General features: G+C 48.4%; 1 protein-coding gene across 1 annotated transcript in view; it reads right to left on the reverse strand.

The window, feature by feature from the left end:
- HCN4 (hyperpolarization activated cyclic nucleotide gated potassium channel 4) overlaps positions 1-25149 on the reverse strand; it is a 159896-nt gene that overhangs the window by 30134 nt on the left and 104613 nt on the right. The window contains exons 5-8 of the mRNA XM_083850545.1: positions 24819-24980; positions 16872-17090; positions 3395-3541; positions 1070-1310 (exon numbers count right to left, since the gene is read on the reverse strand). Coding sequence (XP_083706671.1) covers positions 1070-1310; positions 3395-3541; positions 16872-17090; positions 24819-24980 — 769 coding nt within the window. The remainder of the gene's footprint in view (positions 1-1069; positions 1311-3394; positions 3542-16871; positions 17091-24818; positions 24981-25149) is intronic.

Genomic DNA, 25149 nt, shown 5'->3' on the forward strand with positions numbered 1-25149 from the left:
CAAGGTTGTGAGTTTTAGGCTGCTTTCCTAGGGAAATGATGCCTCTGAAACTGTGCTGTCTTTGAATGTGTGAGAAGTTGTGCGTGTGGTATCTAAAACGCATTGAATCTCATGGGCAATTTTAATCAAATCTGTCAGGGTAAGGGTATCCTGACTCAAGCCCTCCAACTCCAAATCCCGGAAAGCTGACCCAACTTGCTAGTGATGTACAAAATCCCTGTACCCCAGAGCCAGCAGGTAGCTGCAAACATGTTATTTTGCAGGAAATAACAGAAGAAGTGAGTAGGAAATTCAAGATTGGGATTTTTTAATAGAGAACGGTTCTTACAGAGAGGAAGGAAAGTCAGGTTTCATTCTACCCCTCCTGGTAGGTGATTAATTATGATGCATTCAGTGCTTGTACTGAAATGTGCAGCTACCAGAGAACTGTCTGTCTTGGGGTGTCAGTGAGGTCTCTGTGGGGCTGTGATAGCAGGAGAGTTTCTGTGTTACTCATAAAAGCAATATCCTAAATCTTCTCTTATGGTGTTTTCTGACCTTGTATTACTTTCACTGTTCCAGGCCTCTGCTGCTGATACATTATGCCTGCCTGCCGACCTTCATGACATTTTGCTGAGCCACAGACTGGGGAGATGATGGACTATGTTTTTTCCTCCATGTTTATACAGTACCTCATATGATGGATGCCAGGCAGTAGGAGTAGGCAACACTATAAATGTGCTTGGAGAATTGAGAATGCTCCATTTTTTTCCTTTAGATTCTCAGCTTCACAGATCTGTCAGTTTGCTTGGGGCAAAAGGAAATGAAACTACAAGAACTAAGTTTTCCTTCTCCACTTTGTTATTATTTATTGCCTAGACTCCCACACTGCCCACTACTCCCAGCTACCACTCATTGCACAATTTACTTATAGGAAGTTGCAGGACAGGTGAGATGAACAGAGACAGGGGGTGGAGGAGGTGACGGGGTATCAATTCTACATTCTGCCCTACCTGTGTATGACAAGTGAAGGAAAATACGAACACTACCAGTGGGTCTCACTACGCAAGGGTGACTCATTAACACACACCTCCAAAGTAGGAGCCATCTGCCAGCTTGGTCTCCTTGTTGCCTTTGGTGAGGACGCTCACCACTCCGTGCTGGATGAAGTACATCTTCTTGCCAATGGTGCCCTCGCGGATGATGTAATCCCCGGGCTGGAACACCTCGAACCGCAGCTTGGTCAACATGGATGTCACAAAGTTGGGGTCTGCATTGGCGAAGAGGGGCATCGAGGCAACCAGCTTCCGGCAGTTGAAGTTGATGATTTCCTGATGACAATGTGAGTACAAACGAGAGAGAGTTGGGGGAAGGGAAGCGGGGAGAAAACATGGGACAGGGAGCAGAAAAGACACACACATACGTTTAGTCAGCATCTAATAACCCACGAAGTTTCCCCACTTGATGTGTATGTTAAAAAGTCAAAAAAAAAATACAATGCTGTCCTCTCTGTCTGGCTCCCCCAGTGCAGGCTGGAATGGGCCTTGGGACACAGCACGTAGCAGTGCTAACTGAAGCTGATAGCTTGACACCATGCTTCATTGCCTTCATTCATATGCTTTCTCTCCGAGCAGGGACCAAACAGGAACCCCCCCACCGTGCCAAATACATAAAATATACCTCTTACTGCAGAAAGCCTTGGATTTTGAGAGGTGCGTGGTGCTGGTGAAATGCTGTATGAAAAAGCCCAGGGCTCCTCTCTGGGAAAACGTTATAACTCACCTTGGCAGCCCTACGTTCTCTGTTGCCCTTGCTTGACAATGAGATATTAAACAGCACAAAAGTGCCAAGGCGCTCAGAGAAATAATTATCCTGGGCAGCTGGGGACAGTGTCAAGAGGAGGGAGGGAAAGGTGCCCACCAGTCACCGGGGCATGGGCTGCCTCATCAACCTCAGATGAAGAAAGCCCAATTCAGCTGTTCAGCTGTCATACAGCAGACAGGGACCGTGGCTCTTCCTATGGCTTGGTGTCACTTGGAGGGCATGACAGCACCTTCCGTCGCACAGGAGCTGCTGTGCCATGCCAGCTCAGGCTCAGAAAGCAGCAGAAAGTGATACTGAGTACATCTCCCCAGCAAAACGCTCCCCAGCCAAGCTGTGAAGGAGGATCTGGATGACTGGAGCAGGAAGAAGGAGGGCAGGGGAAGCATCTGTCTCCTCCTCACTGGGTTGGGGGAAACTCTTCCAGCACTGCCCTTTTAGATTTTGGCAGACCTAGTTTTAAGATATTGCTGGTAGATGCTCAGCTCTTCCCTCTCATATGGAGGGGAAAGACAGGAAGAAGACTGCTTCCAGTGCTTGTGCGTACCATAGTGGAGGCAGGCACTGGGGAGAACCTGTGTTCCTAGGCTGCATGGGACACAGATCAGGCCAGCACACTGCAGGGAAGTGTGTATAAATACAGGAGACACAGCTTTATATTAGGGAGCAAGAGGTGGGGGCTTACTGAGACACCACAGCAGGCAGAGGGGTGTGTGTTTAGGGAGGGAAGGGACCTGCAGAGGTGTGAGGCAATAGCAAGGCACTTTTCAGAGTGCTCTCCTGCAGGGCTTGTTTAGGAATGGGGAGGAGGTCTGCTCTTGTTGCAGAGCACCCACACGGTGCAAACGTTTGTATGACAAATTGATGGGCACAAGATCGTATGCAACATCATGCCAGCCTCAAAAAAAATGAGGTATTTATCCACAGTATTGGCTCTGCAGTGCAAGGCAGGTAAAAGACCCTTAAATAGGTATAAAGGACACGAGTGACTGAAGGAAGGAGAGCTCAGCTGGATGAAGATAGTCATGTCTGTTGTACCAAGAAAAAGGGCAGGAGACTGGAGAGTCAAACAATGCAAGGAAGAAAGCGAAATTCATCTCCACATCCACACCAGAATCTGCTGGAGAGGTCTAACAGTGCCCTGAAGGACACAAACAGCCAATGGGCACTCCTGTGTGCAATGCAGCCAACCGGGGGTTAGCCAGGCTCAGAAAGCAAGCGGAGTTTTTCCTAACAGGATTCAAAGCGTGACAGACTGGCTAGGACAGTCACTCCCTCTGATTGAAACTGTCTCACATGGAGACACAGCCAAGCTCTGGACTGTGGTCTTTTTGGCCCTGCCCTCGCAGAAAGTTGGGCACAGTGCCGGAGCAGGTACAGCCCCAGTTAAAATGGGGCTTGCATGGATGTGCTGTCTCTGCTGGGCACTAAGGCACACACATAGCCAGTGCTGATGGGGAAGCTGGCCTCCCACCATGCCGATTGCCCTCCGGTGTCCTCTGCAAACCACAGGGACAGGACACTGCACAGTGGGAGCTCCACGGCTGCCAAGGATGGCAAGAACACGCACTGCCCATTTGCAGCCCCTCCTTACCTCTCGGAGAGGCTCGCTCAGCTCTCCCAGGATGCTCTCCTCATCGAACATCTTCCCCTGGTAGCGGTGCTCGTAGTAGTCATGGATGCGCTGCCGCATGTCCGCAGGGAGCTTGTGGAAGGACATATACTGCTCCACTTGTTTGTACTGCACAGGGGAGAGAGAAAGAGAAAGAGAAGGAGTTAGCAGGACATGCAGTAAATGGCACCCACTCATGGACAACTACGTGCCAGACGATCCCCATACTTGCTTCCTTCATGCCACGCTGTGCTGGCCGAGGTAGGTAAACCTGGTGCAGGATAGAACGATTGCCTGAACACAGGGGAAGTTTGCAGACACCTTTATTATATTCCCCAAATAGCTGCCAAAGGTTTTAATCCTTAAACTTACCCTCAGCCAGTTACACCATGGACATAACTCCACATTCCCTGGGTACTAACACACAGAGATAAAACTGATGTGAGTAAAGAGCAACTGGCTAGGGCACTCCGCTCAGCAAATAATGGTGTGAGAAGTCCGTGCAGAATGGAGGCCAAGGCACACGTCCTGGCAGCTTGGCTCCAGACCAGTAAGTGATGGGTAGCACCTCGGTGTCTCAGCCCAGCAGGGGATCCCACTGTCCCAGGTGCCGTACCAAGCAGCAGAATGCAGTCCTGCCATGGATGTGCAGTCACAGGCAAACAGAAGGAGGCGCAGAAACCTGACAGTTACTCGCATGAAGCTGCAGCACCCATGGGCTGCTTCTCCTGTCCTCTGTGTTCTCATCCACCAAGCTAAGAGGCCGAGCACCTTTGTTTCCCACTCACAGCTGCACAGGTCCAGGTTTTTTCACCTTTTCTGGGCCCCTGCTGCCCCGTGCACTTGTGCTGTCGAACCTACCTGTATTTTTGCCTAACAATTTGCATTTCCATCACGTCACTTAGAGGGGAATACAAGGGCATGCTGCCTGATGCCAGAGCAGTATTTGGGGATGAATGGTGCTTTCTATCAGCACCTGACACCTCTTCAAGGGCAAGGGGTTGTAAATGTGCCCACTTGCCCTGCAGCTCCTGCAGGGACAAGGTGTGTGTGCTGGTCATGCCCCCTCCCCCGGTGTGCAGCACGAAGCATGATCCTGAGCATGTACTGCACTAAATAATGCTGATAAGAGGACCACGCACCCCCTTTCCTTCTCCCTTTCCCCTCTTTTCCCCTATAAATCTGTCCCTGAATGTCCCTTTACTGCAGCTTGTGCTGAAGTGCCTAATTACCGAACTCCTGCTCATTACAGACCTCCCCTGCACACACCAGTGTCACTCAGCTCTCAGTACAGTCTGTGCTGGCACTGCCTTGCATGCTAACAACTTGATCTGCACCAGAGAGGAGAAGGAATTACTCGGAGAAGCCAAGGTGGCAGAGGGGACACTCGGGGTTTCCTGGCATTTCCAGAGCTTTTTGTCTGTAGCTTGCAGCAGAGGAGCTGGCTGTAAATATTCATGATCACTACAGCATGATCAAAGTCAAGCGAGTCACCACCTCCCCACGGGGAGCCAGGCGGTGAATTGGCAATGAATGCCGCACTTTTTAATTTGGATTGCTGAAGTTCTGTAGAGACTGGCAGAAAGCTGCAGCGGGCTGTGCTGGGCGCTGCAGTCTGCAGCTCCTGAATGGGGGTGGCAAAGGCAGCAGAAACCAGCAGTTCCTGTGGGGAGAACTCACTGGTCTGAGCCAGTCGTGGATGTTGCAGGCTGTGCTCTTAAATGCACAAAGTGTAAGAGCTTGGCTCAGATGGTGAAGCAGAGATGTGTGCTGCCTCTGGAGATGTACCACGGCACCTGGGGCATCCATGGGACTGGTGAATCAGATGCAGGACATGCAGGATATGCACTATGGAAAGGGCTTCAGCTTTTGCTGACTCAGGTTTATGAAATTTATCTTGAATCTACAAACAGCTCTGTTTGTTTTTATGCTGTGTTTTTGTTCAGTAAATTACTTGCCAAAAATATCACTTCAGACTCAGTTTTAGTCCAGTGTCCTGTATCAGACCCTGTCCACCATACAGCAAATGCACCACAACACAGGTTCCATCACAGAGACTCACTGGTCAGAGCTCCAGGTGACACCTTTGAGTGTGCCCCATGTCACAAGACGCCACTCATCACCTGCTGCCAGCCACCAGCCCGCTACCCCTCTTCCCACCATAAGCACTTGCTGTCAATCTCCAGATGACCTTTGCTTCTCAGGAAAAATATCCCTAACTTTTCAAATTCACAAGCACAGGTTGGATGGGGAGAATTGGACTCTGCTTACTCACTACTGTATATGGATTTATTGCTTTGTAACAAAGAGCAATAAATTATGGCTCTGCAAAGTCTATGGGACTTGTCAGATTCTCCTACAGTCACTGTCCCCAGATAAGGCTCAGAGTAAAAGCAGGACAAATTTACTTCACTGGAATGAAACGTTCTGCTTCAGATTACAAATTAATAACACGGTTAAAAAAGAAAATTGTAGAACAAGAAATCACAGTTAACAAGAAGGAGGTATCTTGGCTCTCCTGCCTTTGGTAGTGCCACTTCCCCTCACCCATGCCAGGTGGAGAGTTTTTGAGCTCTCCTGCATGTAGAGATGGAGTGCTGCAGAGCTGCTCGCAGGTGAGAGCATCAGCCCCTTCTCTCTGTGTGTGATGAAAGAAAAACCTGCAGGAGGGAGGACCTTTCAGTCCACGGTGGGCAGTACGTATCACTCCTCAGCTCCAGACAAGATCACTCCCAAGGCCACCAGCAACGCGTGGGGATGGGACTAAGTCAGGGGCTGATGGTGGCTGTGGCGAGCATGACTGTCAGAGTGCATGGATATTAACCGAGGCCCTCAGGTGGTGCAGACCTGGCCGTCTCTAAAGCTGCTTGACGCCCATGGAGTTGGTGCCCTGTCGGGTGCCTTTCAGATGTGGCCAGCCGTAGCCTGACAGCCCCCTTTTGCCTCCCTTCTCCCTTGCATTCCAGCCCTCCTGTCTCCACATCCTCAGTCTGACCTGTGCTTGGAGGACCTGTGCAGAGATTCGTGGCCTCTCTGAGTTCAAATGGAAAGACTCATTTAGGAATTATTTAAATCTCTCTGAAGACAATTCAGTCAATTTAAATCCTAACTCATTTTCTTTAAGTCTGTTTTTCCTTGAATAAGCCCTTGAAGAAGGCATTAATATATCAAAAGGGAACCATTTAAATAAGTATTTTTCCTTCTAGAACCTGCTGCTTTCCCTAGTTGTCTCCCCATTCCCCTCCCTTCCAGCAAAGCTCACATCACTCACATTCCAAAGAGAACAAAATATTTTTAACTCCTTTCATACCCTCGATCTCTGTCATGAGTCCTCCTTCAGCAGTAATAAATCACTGTCTGGAAAAGCTGGACTACTTCCTTGCCCTACTTCTGAACGTAAAAAAGATCCTGCATTTGAGAAGAGCTGCTTGCACCCCAGCCCTGGCACAGACACCTCTCTGAGTCCTCTTTGGTCCACAGACATCACTCTGCAGAGCTGCACAGAAATGTCGATTTCCATTTTTGCAACTCAGTTAATTCAAACACACACGCTTTCACAGTATGCTCACCAACACGGGCACGCACACATAACCTACTGCAACCAAAGTACCTGGGATGCTAGTTGCCCTTTACCTGAAGATAAATATACATTTCCTATACAGAGCTGTATTACTTGCATCCTTCCAGAAATAGGCTGAGGCAGCTGTGGGGAAGACTTTAATCTCACTCACAGTCTCCACATCCAAACTTCCTGCAGATCAACAGAGATGCACTCTCGTAAGAAGAGGAGAATCGAGCAGAGTAATGCATCTTCAATTAAGTGAAACGTTCTGATGCTCTGACAGCATTTTGAATGCTGTACGGGAATGGCAGTATACATACTGTGAGACTGTATTAAGATACATGGAAGGAGCTATGATGGATGATGCTGTGGATCTCTTAAGTGGATTTGTGCTTCATAAGGGCAAAGATCAAATGACAAGATTCACTGGATGGAGTGTCTTGATGGGACACAGTTGCATCTTTGTTTATTTTATCTGACATATGATTAGGAGTAAAACAGTGCTGCAATGTCAACTCCCCAGCATTTAGTAATCATCAAAAACTAATAAATGCTGAGTTCTGTTTTTTGTCTTCTACGCCATTTATATTCCCTCCCTTCCAAATCCCTCACAGATTTGTTCTGTGACCAGGAGATCTACTCAGTGTAGTCGAGGTACATTCTCCTGGAGTCCAATGAGGAGAAACAGAGGAAGAAAACGGAACTTTTGTAACACAATAACATCACGCCAACACTGCTGGTGCAATCTTTCCTGGTTTCCCTTTTCAGAGCTTGGAGCATATTTAGTATCAGTCCTAGCCCATAGAAGTTTGCTCTGTCCCTGATAGTTTGTCTGTACCTGGTGCAGGCTGTCACATTTTGACCTGCCAACACTTAGGAATGTAGTTGGCTTGACATACACACTCATGCTCCTGAGCACAGTCCTGCTGTTTTCCAACAAGAACACAGAAATTCATAAAACGCAATGTGCACAGGTCCATGCTGTCCATAGTGATGGGAAAGTGACTGAGGGGCGCTGTATGAAGGCATATGCTGTCCTTTCCATGTCCTCCAGCCCGCATGCAGCAGGAGGATGGTGTTAGGGATGAGGCTGCAGGATTCTGCAGGATTCTGTAGGATTCCATTCTCAGAGGGACCAGAGAAAACTCTAAGTGAACAAGGAAGCGGAAGGACAGCCAGGGGGAGTGGCTATGGGGAGGATCATTGCTAGTTGTAGCAAGGTGTTTAGTAATCAGTGGTTATCCCAGTGCCAATTCAACCGGAACAGCTCAGACCACATCTAGCACAGCACCAAATACTATCAGTGTTGCTTTTGTTTACTGATAATGGGCTAAATTTAAACTGACGTCTGTCTACTCTTCAGCTTTGGACGCTGTTCAGTCGCTTTCTCTAGATCCAGTCTTCATTCTGCAAGAAGCTTTATGTGCTGTCCTGGGTCTGAGCCCGTCCAAACACTGGGTTAATTTTTGCAGTGCAGCACCAGCTCAGTTTGCTACAGGAGGATGATTTTCAGGTACTGCATGTTACATGCTGAAATACATGGAAAGCTTTTAGCTTCACTGCAGTGATACCTTCAGAAATTATCTTAGGTAGAATCAGGCTCTCTGCCTTTTGCTCTGTTACCAATACCACAGACTCCAGCAGGAAATTCTTGGAGCTTTTTTTCCAGTTTCTATACAACATTGATTATACTGAGGATGGCTGCAATGATGAGCCGCTGTTGCTGCCTCCCCTTGCTGGTAATCAGTACCTATTCAGGCACGGATTATGCTTCAGACAATCCCATTTCTGGGCTGTGATATGTCAACAGACTGAGTAGGGTCAATTACGAGCCTGATGGATGAAACAGTTGTTTACTTCCTCCCATCGGCTGCATTGCTGCAGTGGCCCCAGCACAAGCCAGGGAATCCCAGCACGGGGACAGAGCCATTCAGCACGTAGCGCTGAGCCAGCAGTCACACTGCCGGGGGACACGGCCTTGCTTTGCTGCAAGCATTGGAAACGTCTGAGAACTTCAGCGGTCCTAGGAAATCGGATCCAAGCACCTCAGGACCAACCTGCTTGCATTTAAATGCTGTGGCAACGCCCTGTTTGTCGGCTTTCACAGGTGCTCAGCCTTAAGGTGTAAGCCTGTGCACCGTGGCAAGGTACTGCGTACAAACCTAACATCATGGCCGTGGAAAAAGCTCGTTTTCCACAACCAGCTCCAGCCTGGGAAAGGCACCTGAGGAGAATGCCTCGCTGTAGAACGCCTCGCTGCGCCACATCCTAGCACAAGCATATCGCCCTGCACCATGCACTTTTGGACTTGGTCAAGGAATCTTTTATTATTCATCAAGCACTGTGGAACAGGATATTTTGGAGATGTCAGGCCATGTCACAGGATCCACCTATCTGGAAATGTGACGGGAAAAAAGAAATCAACATTACTTTCATCAGGAGAGCAAGACAAGAGAGATGAGGTAAAATCTGCCAGCAGACAAAGGCCAGAGATGTGGAGAAGGGAAGAGTGAGTCTGTGAGCTTGAAATCAGTATTGCCGGGAGCAGCCTTTTGCCAGGAGAGGTGGCTCAGCAGGGAGGCTTAGCTCTTCGTGTTATGATGTATTTACTTTTTTTATTTACAGTTCAAGTGCCAAAATGAATTTCAAAACTGATAATGAAGTTTGAAATCCCACACTGGGATACAAAGAACTGCTGAGGCAAGAGCACTTTCTGTGACAACACACAGTGTTCGTGCGTGCACGAACACACCACTCAGACCAGGCTGTGCTTGACATTGCTTAAAGAATAAAACTATTTGTCTGGTTTCTACTCTCAGAAATAAGATGTCAAAATCTTAGCTCTAATTACTGTATCTCTGTTACAGCAAACCAAGACCAATCCTCTACGTAAACCTGCTGACAGAAAGCAAAACTACATGGCAGCTTCGTTTTTCCTTCTGTGAAGATGTGCTGCAAAGACATGGAAATGTCAATAAATCCTTCCTTTGCCTGCTGAGCATGGAGAGGGCACTGCCTGTACGCCTGCACTTCATCGCCCTCACCCAGCCACACGCTCCGCATGGGCGCTGCTGCCTCTACGATGGACATGCTCCCACTTGGGCACTGAACTGCCTGCTTCGTGCCGACTGATCACCACTGCACAGGTATCTAGAAGATGTTTTACAGCTTCTCTTAGTAAGGTTTGGGTAAACACTTTCAAGAAAAAGGAAGTTCACTGTGAAATATTCTTCTGCAGAACCAAAAAACTACTTGATCCTAGTTGAGTTACAGCCATAAAGGGAAGGCAGTTTCCACTGCAAGATGTTTTTAAAAGAAACCATTGGGTTTTCATTCAGAAAGCATTTCCACGTTCCTTAATCAACCCAGGATTCTTTTATGAAAAGGATTAAATAACCTTAAAACAATTGACACAAACTTCTGATTTTCCGGTTGAGTCCCTGAACTGAATGAACTATTATTGGCACCACTCTATTGACTATTTTTTATAAACATTCATCTCAAATCAAGGTGGATGTGGTATCCCTAAGAGGAGGGCTGTCTTGCAGCACTGGATGCACAATCCAGAGCCAGCCATTCTCACCAAATCTTGACTGCTTGGTGCCTGAAGCAATCAGGGACTCTGCGCCACAAAGAACAATGTAAGCTGGAAGGGACCCCTGGAGGTCACCTGGTCCAAATCCCCACTCAAAGGAGGGCCAACTTACACCAGGTTGCAAATTTGGCAAAGAAGGTGGGGATAAGGACCCCTTGCTATTCCATCTACTCTTTACCGTGACGGGAGAAGTTGGACCCGTATTGGTATCCTGAGCTGCATCCAAGCTTACTCCTTCCCCTTGCTGACCCTGGCCTGAACAGCTGCCAGAAAACCCAGCCCTGATTACAGAAGAACCTACCTGGAGGCACTGCCTGAGACACTGAGCCCAGAACACATCAGCAGCCCTCGCAGCTAGACGCAGTCAGTAAAGCACATCATTTATAAGCCTTATTATCTATCCCAAATGCTTTGATTGATGGTAGCATGGGACATAACAGTTCTCAGGCCATCTCTGAGCAGACTTGAGGTAATACGCAACTAGTACAACCATAACAGGATAAAGCAAGGCTCTCCAAACTTTTTTCCAATTAGGAAATTTGATTAAATTTTGCATTTGATTAAATTTTCCAGACACCTTCAATTTCTGGAGTGCTACACACTCCTGAGCCTCTCCTTTATGCACACTACCACAAGAGTCAGGGAGTTCTGCAGCCTTCCCACCATCCAAAACTGAGACACTAGCTGAGAGGACTCTTGCCCCTTTGGACTCTAAACAACTGTGACCACCACCTGAGGAACCACCGATGCTGGTGACCTACTGTCTCAGGAATAACACTACAAATCCTGTCCAGGCTGGTAATGAACAAGAAATCTCCCATCTGACAGAGTGCGTGCAGGAACAGCAGAAGTCTTTGCCCAACTCCACACCAGCAGAGCAGCTGACATGAGTTATCTTCATACATCTGCGCTGTGTCATCCTCAAGGTAGCACTGGCTAAACCAACCCTGGAGCCACAAGAATTAATACAGCTTCGGTACAGTGCTGCGCTTGGGTTAATTAGCTCTGCTTAGAGGGGAGGGAAGGGGGCTAATCAGCAAAGGCTTGCTGCCAGGCTAATGTGATTATGCTCTGTCCAGGACTCCAGCTAGGATCTCTGCACCAAATTCCATGCACACATTCATTTGGAGCCCATTCAGAAAACTGCATAGTCCAACAGCCTAAAAACACAAAAAGAGTGAGCTGAGGGCTCCTCTCGCCTGTGTTGTCTCTGGCAGTTTCAGATGCCTTGAGGAAGAGGAGAAAGAACAAACGAGGCGTAGGGCAGCCCAGCTCCTGGCCATACCCTCCTAGCTTCTGACAAAAGAGGATGAGGGATACCCGCTGCCAGGGGTTATGGCTGCATCTTAGTATTCAGTAACACTTGAAAGATTTTACTTGTATGAATTTATTTAAATATTCCAAGGCTCATTAAACTTTGGGCCTCCGCAGCACCCTGTAGCAGTAAGTTTCACAGTTTAATTACATACCAGGAGAAAAAAATCACTTCTTAAACCTGCTGTGTAATAAAACTCTGTCCTGCTGGTCTCCAAGGAAGGGCAAGGCCTGCCCAAGCCCAGGAGATGGCTTCCCAGCCCCCTCTGTAGCAGTGACGCACAACGGCAGTGTGTGCTCTTCTGGCTCTATCAGTTTTTGGAGCACTGAACTTCAGTCCGCAGGGCTGATCCAGTCCCCAAACTGCCTCCATTCTCATGGGAGTAACTCATGCTGCAGACTTAGCGTGGCTCTCTGGGGAGAGGAGTTGTGCCTGACAGTCTGAGGGATGAAGACCATCACCTCTGGCCAGTGGCATCAAGCCAGTACGCTGAGATCACCCTGACCCGTACTGTGCCACAGAGATGCTGTGGAAAGGACCACACAATACCACTTGGTTCAAGCTGTTGCCTGACAAGAGTCTCCCACTTCTGCCCTGACGAATATTGGTCTAACATCTGCTTTGTCCTCCAACAACGATTGTACTTTCCAGACAGTATGCTTCAGCCTTTACAGTTATTACATTTTCTCCAATTACCAGTATCAAAACCCTCTTTGCTGAGTTCAGGCCAATGACAGAAGGACTGAAACACTGAGAGTTGGACAGCAAAGTGCCTTTTGGCGTGGACAGCCAGAGAATAGGATGAGTCTGTGGCAGGAAGGAGGGTGCTGGCGGTTTAACAGGGCTGTATCAGGAACTGTGAGATGATGTCAGTAGTGCTTCTGCAGGATTTGGAAAGCGCTTCTCTCTGTAATGTTACCCCTTGCAATTGTGCTGCAGCAGGTGCTTCTTCAGAATAACACTGTAATATGTAAGTATCTACCCAGTTTCAATCTGTACTTTAAGAACAACAGGCACTGGATAGACTGAGCAGGGGAATGAATATGGAGAACAGAGAGCTTGAGAGAACACCAGTGTAGCAGACAGATCTTGAGCAGAGATGAGGCTCTGGCAGAAGAGATTACAGCTTTGCTGGGCTCTGCAATGCTGACAGCAGCAATTCCTACTTGTCATCAGTCATTCTTCTGCATGTACCTGAGCAGATAACGCAGGAGAGCCGAGCCTCTCTGCAGGATGCCCATCACTGCCTGCATCCTGCTGGGATGGAAGAGTAAAGCCCAGAGTCTCTCTCTGCTTTGTTCCGAGGAGCATGGCTGCAGTAAGCAGCATAATCACTGCTCCCAAAAGCCTCAAGGTTACAGCTCCTACTGGGGAGAATGTGTGTGTGTGTGTGCATTTGTGGTGACTTGACATAAATATTAATCCAGCTGAGCTTTAGGATTAGAGAAAGAAATTAATAGGGCAACCTGCAAAAAGCATGAAAATAACTTTCATATCCAACTAGTTTACTCATCTCCCGAGCAGGAAGCACTCTCCCACTCTTGTGAGCCACAGTTACTGCAGGTTGCGCGATGATTTCGGAGTCAATGATGAACCTACATGCTAAGGTGTGAATTGATACAAGAACAGCTGAAATGGGCCTTGAGCCTCTGCTCTTGGCTATGGACTTCCTTCACCATCACCCTGTACCAGCTCTGGCACTCACTGGACTCTACAGCAATTTAACCCAGTCACCTGGCAGAAAACTAACCCAGAAGAGAGAAATCATCTCAGTAGAGGTCTGAGTAGCATTAGATGTGGTGCACAGGAATGAAACTGTGCAGCTGTAAGTAGGAGAGCGCCGTGTGAGAACAGGTGTGCAAGGCTTCCCCTCTTTGGTCAGAGCTGTCAGATCAATTCAGTTATAAAATGTTAACTCCATGACTTTGGAAGATTTTTCTATCAAAACCCCTGAGGATGAACTTGTAATATTCTCCCATCATACACATGTAAGAGAAAGGATACCAGTCATGGGTGCAAAGAGATTTTGAAGCTAGACACTAGACTGCAGTTTAGAGATAGGAGTCAGCTTCTGATCCTGCTGTCACTGACTCTCCCTGTGTGACCACAGGCAAGTCATTTAGGGTGTAACACACTCTGCAATGCAGGACAGGACACAGAGGTCTGTTCTAGCTTTGTCTCAGGGACTGGAAATAAAACAGCCACTTCACAGTTCCAGAGCTAAAGAGCTGTTCTGCCTCAGAGCTTTTTAAGGATGGCACAGAGCCATACTTACATGATGGCTGTGCCACTTCCAGTGCCTGAGCTGGTGTGAGTGCTCTGTGCCACATGGGACTCTCCGCTTGTACTTGGGAACACTAGCACTAAACTGTCTTGGAGGGTTCAACCTCCCTCTCCAAAATCTCCATGCTTCCTACCAACCTGTCGATCCTGTATGGCTTCCCTGCCTTGCAGAAACCGGCACAGCATGAAGTTCATATGCTACAGGAGGAGACTTAGACAGAACAGGGATAGTGTCTCCAAATGTTCAATGAAACCAATCAAGAGTGAAAGATGGGGCTAAATCATGTACTGTTTACTGTGACAAGCCTGCTATTGAATCCAACAGCCAGCACATCTTGTCTTTTATTCCTCTTCTCAGAAGCCCTGTTTGTACAAGGGAAGAACAAGTTGTTTGGCAGAGACACAGACCAATCTGAAATTTCACTACAAACTCCCTCCCAAACCTTGTCTTGAAGGTTACGCAAAGCCTGCCAATAAAGTTACCAGCTATACTCTTCCGTCCTGTTATGATAGTCATTTCTGCCACTCCTCTCCCTCCCCACTGTACCCTCTTTCTTTGGCTACTCCCGGAACAGCTGCAAAAATGTCTGCAGTCTGCTGAGGTGAGAGGCAGAGCCCTGTCTGCACCTGAAGGGGTACTCAGCAGAAGTCTCCAAACTCCTGCCTGCTTCTCCCAGTTGACCCTGCCAACTTGTTGAGATTCTTTGCTTATAATATGCTTCAACAGACACATTGTCCCAAGAGGACTGAACTAAATTGAGTTGCAGGGCTGCAAATCACGAAGCAGCCTCATTTTAATCATGGCTATTCAAGTGCTAAGGAATGCAGAAAGTAAATACATATTTGTTTTTAGACCATCATTTGTCCCATTTGCAAGAGGAAATTGAATGTACTCAGTCCCTGAGGCTTTGTTCCTAGGAGAATACCTTGGGAAATGAACCTGCTATAACCACTACAGATGAAATACACCCTTTGTTAAACCCTCTACTCACTGCTTTCATCACAAAGCTTTTCTCCTGGATCTATTAACCCTCTCATTCACTTCTCCACATTCTAATCAGGCTTTATTTAACATTTCACACTTCTGCCACCCTGGCTACAGTCTCTGCTGGCTTACTGGTGACTGATTTCCCTGAGCACTGAGTGGAATCAAATGTCCAGGGTCAAGTTCTGCCCTTGACTTCAGACCTGGCTGGGGAAAAAATCGTGCTGCCCAGTCCTGCAGGTGTAAACTTGGCTGCGGCTAGGCTGACCAGGTGGCTGGATTTGTAAATCAGTCCTTGACTTCTTTGCTACTTCAAACACATTTGAATAAATATTCTGCATACACAGATTTGATCAGCTTGCATTCCTAGCGCTGCAGTGTCCTTCTCTCTGGCATGCCTTACTCTCAATTAGCCTTAGTCCTGCCAATCTGGAACACAGAGGCAAAACGCATCCCAGACCTCCACGCTTTTTCTCCTGGGCTTTTTCTTTTAGCTCAAGCTGAGGTTTGAGATTTTCCCTCTCCCAAAAGCATGATTCACCCTCTGGTCTTTGCTTTCAGTCTCTGCCCTCCTGCAATGTCTTTCTGTGGCCCAGCATTGTAATTCCTGTGTCTCAGACCTGCTCTAGGCCACCTAATAAAGCCTTTCTCCCACCTCCTTCCATGCAGCAACTTAAACCTCACCTTTCTTAAGCCAGTGCATACTAGCCGTACTTTATGGACTTGAACACCAGCTACCCTCTCACCTAGTCTAACTGCTCCAGGCAAGGTCAGAAAAGGACTAGCACCTCATTCTTCCTCTTCTTAATCTTCACCTGACCCTGACTGTAACACCTCTGAGCCAGCCAGGCCCTTGCTCTCAGTTACACACAGTCACTCTTCAGTGAGCCCTCCTGTTTTGTGCAGACCTGCTGTTTCAACCAGAAGGTGAAGGCAGCTTTTCCTGTCTGTGTCCTAGAAGGAAAAGCATCATTGCACCAGCAGCTCCTTTGCTTTAGAAGATGAAATGCCACTGTACAGGCAGCAGTATACTGCAGGCATGGAAAGAGTGAAGGAACTGAGGCAGTTCCATAAGTTACCAAATCACAGTGAGCGCCCCTGTTTGCCCCTTAACTTCTTACAAATTTGCAGCATCACCTTAAACCCACCACCAGGCATTACTGCTACTGCAGCGGTAACCTGATCAATGGTGACATTTCTCTCTGTGCCCTACATTATGCAATTCATCCACCGTGCAATTAATTCGATAGCTACCTGGGGAACCTATTTGGTGCTCCTGAGCTTTAAATCTGTGCTTTGGGGTTTGTTAGGTAGTTTCACTCACAAGCACTGAAGAGATTAATCCGGATACTTTTAAAGGAAGTGCTTGCTAAACAAAGCTGCATGTTCTGAATGTTTACTTGGGATTTGGAAAAAGATCTCGGAAAGGAAAAAGTGACTTTTAATTTTAGATACCAGTGACATTGATAATGCCAATCTAAAAAGATAGTCTGATACAAAAAGAATCACCCAGTTGCCCTACCATTATTCATTTGATCCCACATCTGTTTCCTCCATGGGTCTGTCTGGATAAACGAATTAAATTACCCGTAAACTGCTGTGGTGACAAAGACACCGGACCTTTGGCCTCTCACTTGAGTTACTCACAGCCCTGATTTCCTCCAGACAACACGTAAACCACCCCTGGGTCATATAAGGGTTGCAAAGCCCAGTCCTTACCTTCTCCTGGTACTGACGCCGTGAGGAGTCCAGAGACTGGATTAGGGCTGTGGCATGGCCGATGAACATGGCATAGCAGGTGGCACCGACAATCATGCTCAGCATAGTGAGCCACACATCTGACATGCCAACGGGCGCCTGCTGCCCATACCCAATGCAGAGCATGTGACTCATTGCCTTGAACAGCGCATAGGAATACTGCTTCCCCCAGGAGTCATTCTAAAGAGACAGATAGACAGACAAAGCTTTAGCAGTGGGACAAGACATTCTTGGAGATGAACACATTTCAGAAAAGGACACCTTATGTTAGACCCCAAAGTCCATGTTTAAAGCACCCCTATATGTTAAACAAGCAGTTTGATTCCTTGATGGCTTGGAAGTGTTGGGCACACTGGATTTAAAAACAAAGCCTAAATTCAGCCATCTGACAATAACTGACTTTGGTCAGGGTTTTACAGGTCCCGTGTGCTCTTTCCAGCAAGGCTTTCCAGAAAGGAAGCCAGACTGACACACTGCTAACCTGGGATAAAATGGGACCATGCACTGGGATAATTTCAAAGTGACCCATATGTGGGAGAAGGGACTGATGCAGATGATTACTCCCTCGGGAAATGGATTTTTCAGAGAACTGGTAAAAGAGAGCCTGAGCAAGGTTGCCAGCAGTAAGATCTTAAAGTGGGGAAAATCACTTACTCCCCAGCAATTTATGAAATGTTTGGGAACTCTGGTCATTACCTGAAGAGATGGGAAGGGCAGAAAATTAAGATGATAATGTCCAGACAGCGAGTTCTTTGCAGTGTCAAACTGGGCTTTTTTCAGGGAGCTGAACAAACTACAAACGGTCTCATTCGAGAGATGAAATAAACCACTGTGAGAAGCCAGCTGAAGTCAATGGCTTGTTTCGGACACCCCGTGCTCTCCCACTGCAACTAACAGCAGAGGCACCTTGGCAATTATATCATGGGAAAGGGAGAAAAATACAACATAAGTTTCATGACTATTCTGATTAGCTTGAGTTCATGGAACAGCACAAGGTACATTTACTGTCCTGTGGGTATTATATGCTAGCAAGTCCTTGCCACAAAACCTTGTAAAGTAAATGCACTGTCATCACACACTGCTATTACAAGGCATGTGAAAAAATACCGCTGCTACGGTGACATTCATCGCAGCACATAATCTGTACATTCATCAGTCTTCTTTCTGTTCCTAGGAAGGTGCTAACATCATGGATATAGCAGTGCAGATACGTATACCACGGCAACTTAGAAGGTCGTGGTGCAGCAGGCCTGCTTTGGGGCTTGGCAGAGATGAGCCATACTTTTCGGAACTCCTTCAGAAAGATGCAGCAGCCTCAGCACCACTGACCAGCAGTGCTGGACGCCTCCCTGGAGGGATCTAATCACAATCAGGTGAATGGCTGATGACCTGTTTACAAAAAACAGCTTTCTGGGTGTCACTAATGTTGATGGAAAATTTTCAGTAAGCTTACAGGTAGTAAACGGAATCAAAGTGTACTATTGCTGTTTGGGAGCCGTGGCAAAGAGCTGGAATCTCCAGAGAGTGGTCACGCTTGGTTAAGAGATAAGCACATGAACAAAGACAGGCGATGGTGTTACCTCAGCCCTATTTGGTTACGTTATGCAAGACAAGCCTGATTCACACTGCAATAAGAAGGGCAAAGCAACACAAGTGACAGCGAAGCGGACACAGAAGCAGCAGCACATTCAGGGTCCCAGAAGGGACTGCTCCCTGCTGGCGCCAGCCTGTCTGGGCTCCCCTCCCTAACAGAGCAGAAACAGTTCACCTCTTTTCTAGAAAAACTACCCTCGAGTCCTCAGAACAGACAATGCGGCCATTGGGGTCTCTATTCCTGGCTATGCAGTTGGCTTGCCCCAGTGTGTGACTCCCCAAAGGGGAATCAAAAAGAATTTGCGCTCTGCTGCCTGTACAGGGCAGAATGCAGCTCCTTGAGAGGACCATGGCAAGGCGAGGAGATAAGAGTCAGTCCCAGCACTAAATACAAACTGCAAGACGTGAAAAAGCATGATTTGGCTATCAGTTGACCAATTTGATACTCCTGGTTGAGGAGGGCAGTTTCAGGACAAAAATCCAGCAACCCATGGCACAGGGGTTAAGGCAGCCCCAGCCCACCCTTCTATTATGGAACCACCAGTTGAGTCTGGCAGAGAAAGAACAGAGATGTGCACTCGGCCTGACGGAGCAGAGCATGATTTCTTCTCCCCTTGCCCCCTCAGGCCAGTTCTTCTTCTTAGCCAGAAAGTTCTCAAAGCAAATACCTTTCCCATGCAGGCACTTCTCACCTGCACTGCAGAAATGCTGCTGCCTCCTGAGTTCAGTGTGGCAGTAGTTTAACAGGGCAGTATCTCCGGAACAGAATTGAGGGCAAGGAGAAAAGAAATGCTGAGCAGAAATTCCAGAGGGAATTTGGGGAGACAGAAAAAGATTGGTTGAGCTGGATTTTGAAACATCAGGAAACTGGCTGCCAGCGTCTTTAGTGACCAGGAATGAGCAAAGAGGAGAGTCTGGGCATCAGGCAGGTTTGAGTTTTAAAAGCCATTCTTCCAGCAACTTGCTGTTAGGGAGCAGGCAAGTCACGGAACCACCCTGGATTTCGTTCCCTCCTCAGTAAATAGGAGACAACAGTTCCCAACTAACTTTTGGGTCTAGGAGACCAGCATTTGGAAGGAATTAGTCATCCAAACCCCTGATGTCCAAGACCAGTGAGCCCCAGCAGCCTGCAGAAACACTTCTGGCTCCCTGGGAGCTCTACAGATCTCAGCAGCAAGGAGTTGGCTGAGTAATGACAGGCTGAGGGGCGAGAGCTGGAGGAAAACCCGGAGTGTTTACAGCATTCCCTAGCAGTGTGGCCTGCTGGGAGAAGAGCTCAAGGACTGCTGAAAGGGAGGCACTTCCATGAAGGGGAACCTTTCAAAGCAATTACCTTCAGGACACAATCTCTGAGTTCTCTGAGCACCTGTAAAGGGCGCTGGATCATCGTGGCACAGTCTACACAATGACTCTTTGCTTATAGGTCTCAGTATATCTTTACCTTTCAGGCCTGCTCTACATCCTTTTGTTTTCTCCAGAACTATGCCAGATGAGCAGCACTGGTTCAAAATGTGATGTGGACACAAGTTTACCAGCATCAAAGTGCCCTGTACTGACACAGCTTGCCCCTCTGCTATGGCAGTACACCATCAGACCAGTCCCTACAGTGGGAGGGCTGCACTACAGATCCATTAGGGGAGGTAAATGCAGCCTTAAAACTGCAGAAAGAAAATGACTCCTCCTCTGCCAAATCTCACAGCAAGCTAAAATGGAGCCACAGATCTGTGCTTGAGCATAGTCAAGAGGGATGTTATCTCAAACACATGCCAGGCACTACGAGTGTTTGCAAACAGGAGTTAAAGTTACTTTGAAGTGGTTTCTCAAACTAGCTTGCTTTCAACATCCACGCTGGCAGGACCATAAGGATTTCTCTAGGATTAGTGTCTGGACTTCAATGCCTCTGCTCAGATCCACCCCTGAATACTTGGAAACACATAGCTGAAACTCTTCAAAGGCAGCATGGGGCTCTGTGCCTTAGAGGAGCACCTAGAGAAACAGTACGGTGTCTCACAGGATGCTGCTGGATCTGAGGAACGTGTGAGTGTGCCTGGCCCAGCCCTCATAGGAGAGAACTAGAGAGAGAGAAGTGGGGAAACAAAAGTCCTGGCAAACTCTGGGGGTAGGGACACAGCCCATGGGCACAAGGCAATGCCTGGCTTATACCACTGACATTTCACAGAATTAAGAGTCTGTCTGTAGTGAAAGGGTGTATTTTCCCCCTCCATCTGTCATCCTAGCCAGATGAGCTGTAGGTTACATGTGGTTCACGTCTGAGACCACCAGCCCAGCCAGCCAGGGTGTGAGCACTCTTTGTGAACCCCCTTTTTGTCCCAGCTGTGATATCTGCTGGCCACAAGCTGTTACTCCGGGTTTGCCGCTGCCCACCACTTGGGTCCTGCTGCAAAACAAGGCCTCTGAGCATCACTGCCCTCCCCTGGACAACACCATAACTGCTGGGCAGGGAAACAGACCTTCAGAAATCCAGTATAAGGGACAGGAATAGTGGGATCAGAGATGGAAATGAAGGGTCATACCTCACAGGACAGCACCTGCCTGTTCTGGGCTTGTTTCCAGGGCGAGCTTTGTGTGGCCTTCGCCTTAGAGAAGAGAAGATTCTCTCAGGACTCCGGGTGCACACAAAGTCTTCACTGCCCATCAGCTTTGTGTAGGACCCCCACCCATGCACACCTGGTTCCTGGAGCTCAGCCTGGGCACCCAGTCCTTGTCAGAGCTGCCAGGGCTGTACCTCTGCTAGCCCTGTCCCCTGGCTGGGCCTTGGACATGTGCTTTAGCCTCGTCTCCAGCCCTGCCTCTGGTCCCCTGTCTTGCCGCTCCTAATGGTACTCCCTGGATGGACCTTGGACATGATTATCACCTTGCCTTCTCTGGGATGATCAACGGACCAGACCCTTCCATCACCAATTCTGCTCTGTGCACCCTGTTCAGGTCCAGCAGGTGAGGGCACTGCCTGTGCAGGGGTCACCTTGCTGACACCATCACAGAGCAGCCCTACCCTTGCTCCTTGACAGATTTATAAAACACAATAATCTACTACGCAGCTTTGCAGGGCTGCTGAGTGAGGGTATGAGGGAGCTGCTCACCAGAGGCTTGGGGGGAATTAGGAATCAGCCAGGAGACCCACACAGGATTGCTCTGTCTTCCACCCTACGTGCTGCACCGGCATCTCTTCTTCCTTTCTATCCGCAACACAACAATGTGTCAGGGGTGGGGATGGTAGGCTCAAAGGGGAGCTACTCTCCTTCTTTTGGCAGAAGGGAAGATGAGCAGTATTTCCTGTGCAAGGTCGCTACATTTGACAGGGTTATGTTTGCCTTCCCTGCAGGGTTTATCAGTTGAGCACAGCACCCAGGGGAGCGAGCCACGTGTTTCCAGCAGCTTTCAGGTCTCAGCAGAGCTCAGATTTCTCTGATGAGGATCTGCCAGGCGAGGGTCGTGGGGAGATGCTGCTGCCCGCACATATGCCTCCCTGGAGCTGACTCACCAGTGCTTCCCTTTTTAATAAAGTGCCCTGTAGGGAAGCTAACACCAAGGCCCCTGAGACTGGGGCTGAGCAATTAATACCGAAGACATCCTTCCCTGCCATTTCAGAGCCTGTTCAGAAAGAAGGCTCACAGAGAGTCAGTGCTACAATTGCTAAAGACGAAAGATGGAAACATAGAAAACAACAAAATGAACTGGACCCAGGGATTTATCGAGCCCCTGATATGACTTTGGCAACACCAGCTGCTTCACAGATCCCCTGGACGAGGATCAAACTTTAGGAAGCAGATGGAAGGTGATGAATCTTCTTTTCTCGCTGCATTGGAGTCAGAGCTGGCTTAATGGACTGCCAAGTGGCTAGGTGGGAAACTCTGGAGTGGGGATGAACAGCACCAGCACACTCAAGGAGCAAGCCTCTGAAGCATTTGGCACCTTACAAACAGCTCCCCTTGGATGCAGCAGCCTTAGAAGATTCCTTTTTTCCCCGCAGTGGTTCCATCCCAGCTTTTTAGCTCCTGTGGGCAGTCACGGCAGTTGTGCACCCAGTGTATTTATCCCCTCACAGCTGTGACCAGGTCCGTACTGGGTGTCCCAACATCCAACCTGGGGACTCTGTCACAGATAGATGCCATCGGGGCCTCCCAGCCCTGCCCACCACAGCTCTCAGAGAGCTGTTCTACACAGCACCATCAACACCTCAGCACCAAGGCCTGCGAACAGCCCAGGCCACTGGTTTCTGGCTGTTTCCTGACTCAGTGGCCTCTCCCGTCACTTCACACCAGACTACAAGGAAATCGGTGCACTAATCTTGTCATCCACATCCATCACTAGGCAGCAGGCTCCCAGTGACACTTCTGGAAGTCTCAGGAGATCAGAGGACAGAACCTTAGTGTGAGAAGAAACTATCTGATTCCAAAAATTCTTTTTGTCGAATGTTCTAAAAATGAGCTATTTCAGGGCTGGCATTTTCCTGTACAAATTTTGGAATGGAAGCCACCTAAATTATAGGTGGGGCAGATAACCATCTCTCCAGTTCTCCATCCCAGTTTCCTGAGATTCCATTTCTAAGACAGTCACTGAGATCACCATTTTTTTTCCCTTTTATGAAATGGAAAATATGAAAGTGATTTAGCTGCAGATGAGAAGCTGAAAAAAAAATCACACAAGGCAAATTTAATTCCCAGCTTCACGGGCTCTCAAGGAGGGGAAGACAAGCACTGCAGCATGAGTCCTTGCCTGGTAAAGCCATGCTCTGAATAAAATGTTTCTATCCTACCCCTCCTGAAGACTCTGCTGAGCCCTCCTGCCTGCAGGACACATCCTTCCCCCTCCTCCTCAGCCCTGCAGCTAATAAAAGTGCCCAGACTAAGCAGTAAGAACATGAGGTGGCTCACCCTTTGATCTGTGGTTCTTACCCAAGCTTTCAATGCACATAAACATATCCTCAACGATCATTTGGCTAACGAGCACTCCCTCTGCAAGAAGACTGAACCACTTAAGTGGGAAAGAGCAGGAAGCAGGACCTGGTAAACATATGTCAGGAATAAGGAAACACGGTTCAGATCTGCTGCTCTCAAACTGTCCTGCAAGGACACCATGGCCGAGTCACTTCATCTGATGGGGATGATTCGGCTGCACCTCTGAGCTCTCCAGGACAAGGAGCTGTCTGTCCTTTTGAACCTGAAGAGCACAAGCACAATAGGGCCTTGATCTGTCATTGCTCCTGCCATATAAATAATAAAAAGGCAGCACTGGGGAAGACAGGGCAGCTGCTGCATGGGTTGTTCCTCTGCTGTAGATAAATAAAGGGCTGGAGTCTCCAGAACTGCCAGTCTGGCACCTTTCAACAGCAGGAAATGAATGATTATTGCAGAGGGAAGAAATAAACAAATAAACCCCCAAACAGACGACTTTTTCACGGCTGCTCACTCATCTCAAGCATGGGCAGCATGTGCCCACAGCTCCGCATGTGGGAGGCATGGAAGTTGGCAGTTTTAAACATTTTACATTTGTTCTGTTCTGCATGAGTGCCTGACATTATTTTTTTTTTAAAAGAAGGAACTGGCTGGGGGAATCTGGAGGTTAAGAGCTGCAATAAGAGGCAATTTTTTAAGCTTTGTCAGTTGTTGCTGCTTAATCAACTGGACATTGTCCCTTTGAATAAAAGATCCTGAATTCTCAGTGAGACAGTTGAAAGGTACCACGAAATCCCTGCACATGTACCATATGGTTCAGATCTCCCTCACAGCAAACAGCGCAGTGAGCAGCACAGCTTGGGACGTTACTGGGAAGTCTGGTCGGTGCTCCTACGACGGGAGGCCGAACTGTGGCTTGGCAGAGTCTGCTTCAGCCTGCTTTAATGGGATATCGTGCAGCTCCCCAAGGAGCAGCAGGCAGTGTGATCACACCCACCCTTCAAGTGGATACGGAGCAGGAGGCTCAACAGTTTCCTTGGGACCAGTAATGGGAATTAGGATGTTACAGCTCAGACCCAGCTATGGCTCTAGGGCTCCCCCGCCTCTTCTCTTTGGCTCAGCAGAAAGAGGGATCTCAGACCCCAGCAGAAAGACGCTCTAATTTTTGCTCTTTGCTGTCTCCTGCCAGGAGCGGGAGCCTGGCTCCTGCCTTGCGCTGCAGGCAGCCCACAGCAGGCTGTGCTGGGGCTCTGCTCCGAGACTATCATGGCTCTGCCAGCGCTTACTGGACCGTGGAGGAAGCCCCTGAAAGGACATGGGGGAAATGGGAAGCTGGGGACGCCATGTTAGTGCTGGGAGGCGACCAGGGGCCTGGGGAGCATGAAGGACAAGCACTTACCACCATGCGGTTGAGGGATACCCAGCAGTCGTCAGGGAAGTCCTGCAGCATGGGCACAAGGAACTGGAGGCAGCCATCCCAGTGACACAGCAGCAGCATCATCCCGATCAGGTTCACAATGCGCACCACTGCGCTAGCCAGATCATAGGTCATGTGGAAGATCTGCAGGGGACAAGAGGGAGCAGATTAGATGGCAGCTCCCCAAACAACCAACCCAGCATAATTAGACGCAGTATTGGGGTCAAGAGCCTTGCTGATGTGACAGGAAAGGCTGCATCAGCTCAGCTCGGGTCAGTCACTGTGTGCGAGCAGAGCCAGCTGAAAAAAAAGA

Source organism: Anser anser (genome assembly GCF_964211835.1).
Source record: "Anser anser genome assembly, chromosome: 10".
Classification (NCBI taxonomy): Eukaryota; Metazoa; Chordata; class Aves; order Anseriformes; family Anatidae; genus Anser; species Anser anser.